Consider the following 7,898-nt stretch of genomic DNA (forward strand, 5'->3'; position numbering starts at 1 on the left):
CAAATTAAAAGTTGAGAGAATAAATCAAGAAAAAGTAAGATGAGTTGTTTTTTTTTTTTTTTGGGACAAAGATGAGTTATTTGTAATTTACTAAAAGTTTGTACAGAAAATGTGCTAGTCATTTCTAAGAATATAATTGGTAATAGCAAATAGAAATTGCCTATCAATTAAAAAAGTTAATGGTACCAATAAGTACTTAGGAGGTGGATGTTCCTGCTGTAACTGGTCATGAAAGAAATTCTCACTCATCTGGCAAATAACAAAGAGAATAAAAACAAATTGGAAAGCATAAACTATATGAAGACCAAGGGCAGTGATACTCCACTGGGTTGGGAAAAACTCGACTACGACAAGTAAGTCTTCACAACTTCTGCGGATAATCCAGATAAACTCTTATCAAACTTATAGTCATGAAATTGATTTCTTTCTTTCCAAACAAAGAGATATTTGGAATATTTGATCCTTCTTGAACATTTAGCTTTATTGTTCATGATCAATCTCGCATCCCATAATTTCTTCACATCAGTTTTCATTTGATTTACAAAATCGATTAAGTTCTTGGCAATCTTGAAGTTCATTGCATCAAATCCAATAAAATCAACATATTCAAAAGCATTATTTCCTAGAGTCTTGAGACTTCAGGATTATGGGCTCATCTTCTATGATGTCTTCAAGAATTTCCTGTACCACTTTATCTTCAAATTTATATTGGTTCCCTTCCTTAAAAAAATTTAAGACCCAACATTTTCTTTTCTCTCACCAGATTCTCTATCATAAGTTTTCTCAAGCCCCAAACAAATAACATAACAAGCTTCACAATCATCTTCTAGACAACTATCAAATATTGGAGGAAGATCTAAATTTAGAAAACTATCATCTTCCAAGTCATCCAAAGTTTCTTCAAAAGGGCTAACCGACTCATGAGAACCATGATTCTCAGATTCAACGCCATCATAAGCAGAACCTGGATAATCATAACTCACCACTTCTTCCACAAAACATTCATCCTCAAGACTACCTTCCGGTATGTCCGAGGGGTTGCGTCCGCCTTCCAGAATCTCTATACGGGCTTTCGCACGTTCCTGTCGTCGGAACGTTTCCACCGCTCTTGACAGATCTTCGATCATACACCACATCTCCGCCATCTCTATTTGTAGAGCTTGGTTTCCTTGTCCTCGGCTTCTACCACGTCCAGCCATGGTGTAGAAACTAGGGTTTGCAACCAGGTTTTGCTCTGATACTAATTGATGCAGGAACATCTCTTAGGGTTCCAAGACTTATTATTTTTTTTAGTAGCTTTTTAATTTTTATTTCCTAGCTGGATTTAGAGTCTAGTTTCCTTATTTCATTAGGTCTTTAAGGTAATTTTACTTTATGTTTTCCTAGTTAGCTAAGGTTTATTGTTTTCTTAGTCAATTAAGGAAATTGTTTTACAATATAAGCTCAAGACTTAGGTTGTAATAGACAGTTTTTGGCATAATATTATTCAGAGATTTCTGATGTGAGAGCTTCTTTTGGGTTCCTAAACCCTAGAACTCATCTATCTACGTTCCAACTTTGATTCTATAGCTTTATTCTCTATCTTTACTACTGTTATTGCTGGATTTTCCTTTCTACTGTGGTTTTTGCCCTAATATAGCAGCAAGACAGCAGCGCGTGCTCCTAGCCTGCATCAGGCAGTTAAGTTCGTTCTTCCAATTCTTATATGTTGGATCTGCAGTGGCTTGTGTTTGCAAAGTGAATTACTTAGTTCTACAACCATAAACACTGCCTCATTTTCGAGAAATTTTTCTATATGACAGTAACACAATGCATCCATTGAAATTATAACACTTGTCAATCATTAATATCTAATACATGGTGTCACCGTCACACCATTTTTTTCCAAAGAGAGAGTCATAACATTCGTGCCAAACACTACCACTTAGTATCGATGCAGTAACCACAAGTTTATGTAAAAAGTTCTACTCAACCAGCCTTAAACCCAACTATCAAGATTCAGCACAAGTTTACATGACCCAAGGGCCAAGGTTAAAAATGTTCATATTAGGAGAGAACCGCAGACCATTCTATGTTTGGATACTGTCATTGAGTTTCATAGCTTCCTTATGAGGAGAAACATCCTCTGATCAAGTTCAAAGTTCTTGAATTGAGAGGATTCCCCATTCAGCATCATCAACAGCCCACCAAATGAAGCATTTACCTCCCTAAAGCCAAAGACAAAACCCAATAAAGACCTTTTGAAATAGATAATATGAACTTAAACCACAATAATTAGTTTTTTGGATGAAAAGGTTATTGGAGTAAATGATTGGCATCATTATCCTCCACAATATGTTGCAGAAATTACAAGGATCTGAGTAATAGTTGTAGTATGTGGACTTGTTCAAATTCATGTGAGAATATACCATTTCCAAAGAGAAACTATTTTCATGATACCTACATTTTATATTTTCCTTGTCTTTTTCATGAACATACAAACACATAGCGCAGTTCTATATTATAAGAAATTATTTGTTTTAAGACATACGCTTTAGGATCACGTCTAGAACCTTCTGAAATCCTAAAAAGCTTCCCCTGCATGACATATTCATATTCATCGGCCAATGTCTTGCGATTGCCCTGAGAAAAGGGTCAACTTTATTAGTTAGGCATACTCTGGGCTTCAATGATTTGGTAAACTAACTGAACAACACAAAAAGCTAAGTTGAGAACATATGTCAAGAAAGCATGGGGAACACACAGTCATCCTTAGGAACATATTCTTCTAGTCATTGTCAATTTGTCATTATTAAAGATGACCTTGGTGATATTGACCATATAAGCTTATAATATCTACACGTTAAATATACAATCAAATATAGGTGGATATATCACCAACTTGAAGTGATAGAGCTCAGTTATGGTATTGGCATTTTTTTTTCCTGTTTAAGAAAAATTGCAATTGAAGGCAAGAATTACAATAACCTAAGAACATAGAGAATATTATCTAGAAAATATTAAGGCATCCACATAAATAACAATCTCAAGATGTGGCCCCAATCTGCAGCATTGAAGGTTTTCATGCTCAATCCCTTAAAAAAAATACCTGTTGCTCCTTTCCAATCAAAAAGACCACATTAAACACAAAGGGACAGGCATCCAAACATTTTTTTCTCTTTTTTTTTATTGGTAAAAAAAAGCTTTTGTTAGTATAGATGTAAGGCCGTGTTTGGAGGGTGGGACTGGACAGGCCAAATTCAATTAAAACGGACAACTATACTTGTCCCATGTTTGGTGCAACAAATAACATTTCGGATAGGACAAAAATGCTGGACAGATGTCCAGAATAACCCAGGACAATTGACCCAAGGTTAGACACGGGACACAGTGGGTTTCCCTGAGGTGCAGCTCTCTCTCACGTCTATCTTCTCCTGTTTCTCTCTGAGCAATTTGAGCCTCTATCCAAAATATTTCTAAGTCAATCTCAAAGCTATTCTCAACCTAGATTCTCAAATCTCAAAGCTCACAACTCAAACACATCAACCATGGACTTGCTTTTGTTTGCTTTGGCTTTCTGGAAATCTCATTCTCACCAGCAAACTCATCAGCCATGGACAAGATTCAATGCATGATATGTGTTTTTTAAAAGTCCTCTACTCATGCAACTGAGTTTTTAGGTTTCATTTGTCATTCTTGGGCTTAAGCTGTAAAGTGGTGTTTTCTTTTCTCTTCATTTGCAATTTTAGATCTAATTTTTATTGGATAATTTCATATGAATTCTTGGGTTATGGTGAATTAGGGAGAAAATGGACTTTCACAACTCAGTCCAATGAAGTTGTAGTGAATTAACACCCTTTCCCGTGACCTTTTTTTTTTATGTATTCTAGGATTAGACAATTAGCAAACACACACAATAACAACAACAATAAAGCAATAAAGAACACCAAGATTTGTTCTCGAGGTTCAGCAAACTGTGCCTACGTCCCCGTGTGACCCTTAGAGAATCACAGCTGCACTATGTATAGAATAAGATTACAAGGACTTATCGAAACCCTAGACTACCCAACTCGCAGCCACTCTCTTCTCTCTTGCACAAATAGCTCTCTTGTGTTTTTCCCTCTTTATAAACCCCTCCCTTGAAGTCACTCACCCTTGAGTCTCTAACCTAAGTCTCCCTTCTAGTTTCTTCCCTTGAAGGCTCTAGCTATTCTGTTCTATGAGACTTGTAGTAGCCTATTTATAGAGCACAGGCTTACCACTTACAATATGGATTCCTAAACCTAATAGAATTAGGTAATTCAGGTAATTCACCTATTAGCTAATTCTATTCCCTTGTACACAAGGAAAGTCTTGCACAAGTCCTCTTTGTCTTCCAAAACCGTACTCTTCTAGGAAACCCAAAATCTGCCCCAAAAAACTCGACTCCCTTCCTCACTGGTCTAAGGCGACCGGTCAGCCAGAGCTCCGACCGGTCTGCCAAACCGCCTGGAAAGTCCCATTACTCTCTGGAGCTGGGCAACCGGTCGGCCAAAGCTTCTAGTTTCTGAATTCTTCCAGAAACTCCCGACGAGCCACTTGCACAACAGAAGTCCCATATCACAGTAAACCTGATGCAGGATATGATACTAAAGCCAAGACCAACCATAATTAATTTTAAGCTTTGAATTTAAATTAGCTAACACCCACACTTATATAAGGAAAATTCAAAAGTAAGATTAGTATGAAACGAATCAGCTTTAAACCCACAGAAAGTTCCTTATAAAATCTTGTGTTCAAGTGGTAATAATGAATGTGTTGAATCCTCTAGCTTAGGGTTGTTCTAATTTAATGCAGAGAACTAAATAGAATATAGTAGTGAGTTCAACAATAGATGTAAGATTGAAGAAACAAAGAAAGAAAGAAAGAAAGAAAGTTTGTAGGGAAAGGGAATAATATATCAAGGAACACTTACTTGAGAGATGTATAAAGCTCAAAGACAAGAAAGATTAACCTCAGATTATAGAAAGATAAAGTAGCTGGATGATCACAAGGTTTCACACCCAAAACTTGGCTTCCCACCAAAAGTTCCCATCGCAGGAAAATTAACAAACCAGAAAATTTCTGATAAAATGTTTTATTCATCATCATCATTATTCTTCTCCAGCAAGATACATCTAAAAATACCTCCCAAATAGACTAGCATTAAAATCCCAATTACAAAGAAAAAACTCCCCAAATTCCTAAAGATAACTCATGCATAAGTGTCCTAATTAATTTTATGAAACTGAAACTTATGCATTAAAAGTTTATTTGAACTGAAACTGACACAAGTATTGAAGAAAATAAAACTGAAAAAAAAAACCCAATAAATTGCTGGAAACAAAGCCATAAATGCAGAGAAGTAATGGTCTGCACTTAATCCAGCCACAATGAAAGGACTCGATCATTTTTTTTCTTTTTCCATCTTTTCCGCTCATAAACCTTGAATGGTTTAATAATGATGTCCTCATCAAAACCTCTATCAAACACGGGTAGGACTTTGACAAGCTAGTGCAATGAAATCCAGTGAAATCCAAGATAATAGACCAGTCCCATCCGGCCTTCAAAACGAGGCCTAAATGTACATAACAGAGGACAATATGTCCTCTCACACATTGTTTAAGGATGCATCCATAAGCTCATCTAGACAAGAGTGTAATAGTAATTGATCAACTAATTCTTCCACTTGTAATGTAACATCCTTTACCATAATTTTCCCCCTACCAATCAAGTTATTTTAGTTCTATCCATCTGAAAACAGTATTTAAGAGGAACTTCAGAACACCTGATCTCCTATTAGTGAACTCAGGATCAGCTTCTGCTAAAGCCCAACAAAAAAACTAAATCAAAATAATTTTATGAGGAAAGCAGCCTCTCTAAGAAAAAAAAAAACAAAAAAACAAAGACCCCACCCCCTCGTAATCATCCAACCTTTTTATTATTATTATTATTTTTCAAAAGGAAGTAAGATTTCACGGCCAACTCTCACCCATCATTTACAAATGAGCATGCAAGAGTACTTTATTATCTGATGCAAGGAGATGGGGGTTGGCATCTTTGGAGAATTTACGTGCAAGTCATTTGTTAGATTTTTATGTGATAAACCAGATTTTGCTTCATTTCAGCCTTACGGGCAGATCTGGAAAGCAAGATTAATATCCCATGGGAAGGTTAATACATGCAATGTGATCCAAAGGAGGCCTAATGCATCCTTTTCTCCCCATTGGTGTGTTCTAAGCAAAGCAGGAGGGGAAAGTGTGGACCATGCATTCTTACACACTGTCCAATTACTAAGTCAGTGGGGGAGATTGTTTAGGGAGGCTAATGTGAGCTGGGTCATCCCAAGAAGCTGCATGTTCTGAAAAACATAAAGTGCTGGGAAAGGGCAAGAAACCAAGAGTTGTTTGGGGCTGTCTGGTGCTAGTTTTAATGTGGGTTGCTGGATGGAGGGAAATAGGAGGATCTTTGAAGAGTATGACGGGGCGGAACCGTGGACGTGGCAAACTATGGAAGAGAATTCGATTGGGGGCCTCCCTTTGGGCTTCGGTGGTTGAGGAATTCAAGGAACTTTCTCTTACTGCCATTTGTTTAGACTGGAGAGCAGCAATTCGGTGTGGTTTTCAGTTGGTTCTCTCTAGAGTTTTGTAGTGGGTTTCTTTGTGCTTTTGAGGATTAATGTTATAATTGTAGCTTTTAATGATGTATTCAGGTTATAGATGTCGACTTGTTGTCCACAGATTGTAAGTAGCTTTTCAAATTTAATAAAATGAAGTTTCTTTTCTACAAAAACAAGAAAAATATGAAAGAGCACTTCCTTATCAACAACCAAACCGAACAAAAAAGGGAAAGAAACTCAAAGAAGATCAGGGCATTTCCCCATCCTTAAAGAATCAGGACTCCCAGTTCTGAAACCGAATAATAAACACCAAATAGACTAACCTTAAATCTAAGACAAGATACCTATGACTTATAGAGACTTCCAGAGAACCAAGTAATCCTAAATTCCAGTTCTGCCATTTGGGTTAAAAGTACTGACAACTCTCAAGTCTAAAGCTAATTACTCAACTTGTAAATTCAACTTCACACTCTATAAGCTTCATTGTTTTTTTTTTTTTTTCTCATAAATGTCACATTTTTCCAATATTAATACAGTAAAAACAAGCAGGGAATTATTATAATTAAGCTATATAAGAAACTGAGTAATAAGTTGAATTTAATTACCGGAGTGAAATAGCCAGTGTCAGGTGTTCCATCCAAATTGATTGTAGAAGTTAAAGCCATTGAGAACTTCTCACCTTCCTTCATGGGATACACCTCTGAATTCACATCCAAGTGCATGAACATCTCGCAAGTCTCACTCTTCGCTTCGATTCGAGTAACTACCAAAAATGAAAATAAATAAAAATTGTTGGATGTCATTTTAAATAAGAATTTCATACTCACAAAGCAGATGGGATACCTTTATCGAACTTTTTGCCATCTGGGTTCAGTCGAAGAATCTGAAATATATCCTCGAAAAGACGATCAACCATCCTTACTACTAAACACTGACTACTGATCGTAGTAGTTTCACCAGAAAACGATGGCCTCTCCACTTGTGGGATAGACTATAAAGAGAGGAGAATGTTTTTTTTTTGTTCAAATATGAAGAAAGGAGAAAGAACTGCCTTCTTTAATGAAGAGACGACTGAGGAGGACGTGTTTTCCTTGCAGAAAAGTAGAAGAGCATGTTTGTGTATTTTGGATTAATTACAGATACTACCCTCAAATTATTTCTGTTTCACACTTTATTCTTCAAACTAAATTTTTTCACACTTAACTCTAAAATTCTATTATATTAAATAATTTACCTAAACTCATATTTAGGTAAATAGGCAGGATGTGTGTTTATAATTAAT

The 7,898-nt window shown here is 36.2% G+C and overlaps 1 protein-coding gene across 1 annotated transcript; it reads right to left on the reverse strand.

Moving 5' to 3' along the window:
* Positions 1–1,818: 1,818 nt before the first annotated feature.
* On the reverse strand, positions 1,819–7,655 carry LOC147299586 (DNA-directed RNA polymerases II, IV and V subunit 8B-like). The gene is made up of 4 exons (XM_086255998.1): positions 7,460–7,655; positions 7,222–7,379; positions 2,531–2,622; positions 1,819–2,207 (listed from the first exon to the last, which is right to left on the reverse strand). Exons 1-4 carry the CDS (start codon positions 7,530–7,532, stop codon positions 2,096–2,098), a joined length of 435 nt encoding a protein of 144 aa, XP_086112124.1. The 5' UTR covers positions 7,533–7,655; the 3' UTR covers positions 1,819–2,095.
* Between the last annotated feature and the right edge of the window lie 243 nt (positions 7,656–7,898).

The sequence above is a fragment of the Dryas octopetala genome, chromosome 1 (genome assembly GCF_963921425.1).
Source record: "Dryas octopetala chromosome 1, drDryOcto1.1, whole genome shotgun sequence".
Taxonomy (NCBI): domain Eukaryota; kingdom Viridiplantae; phylum Streptophyta; class Magnoliopsida; order Rosales; family Rosaceae; genus Dryas; species Dryas octopetala.

Coding starts and splice junctions, on each gene's coding strand:
- LOC147299586 (XM_086255998.1), bottom strand. CDS start 7,532: ATGGTTGATCGTCTTTTCGAGGATATATTTCAGATTCTTCGACTGAAC. Junction 2,623..7,221: donor ACACTGGCTATTTCACTCCG/GTAATTAAATTC, acceptor CCCTTTTCTCAG/GGCAATCGCAAGACATTGGC. Junction 2,208..2,530: donor TCTAGACGTGATCCTAAAGC/GTATGTCTTAAA, acceptor CTTTGGCTTTAG/GGAGGTAAATGCTTCATTTG.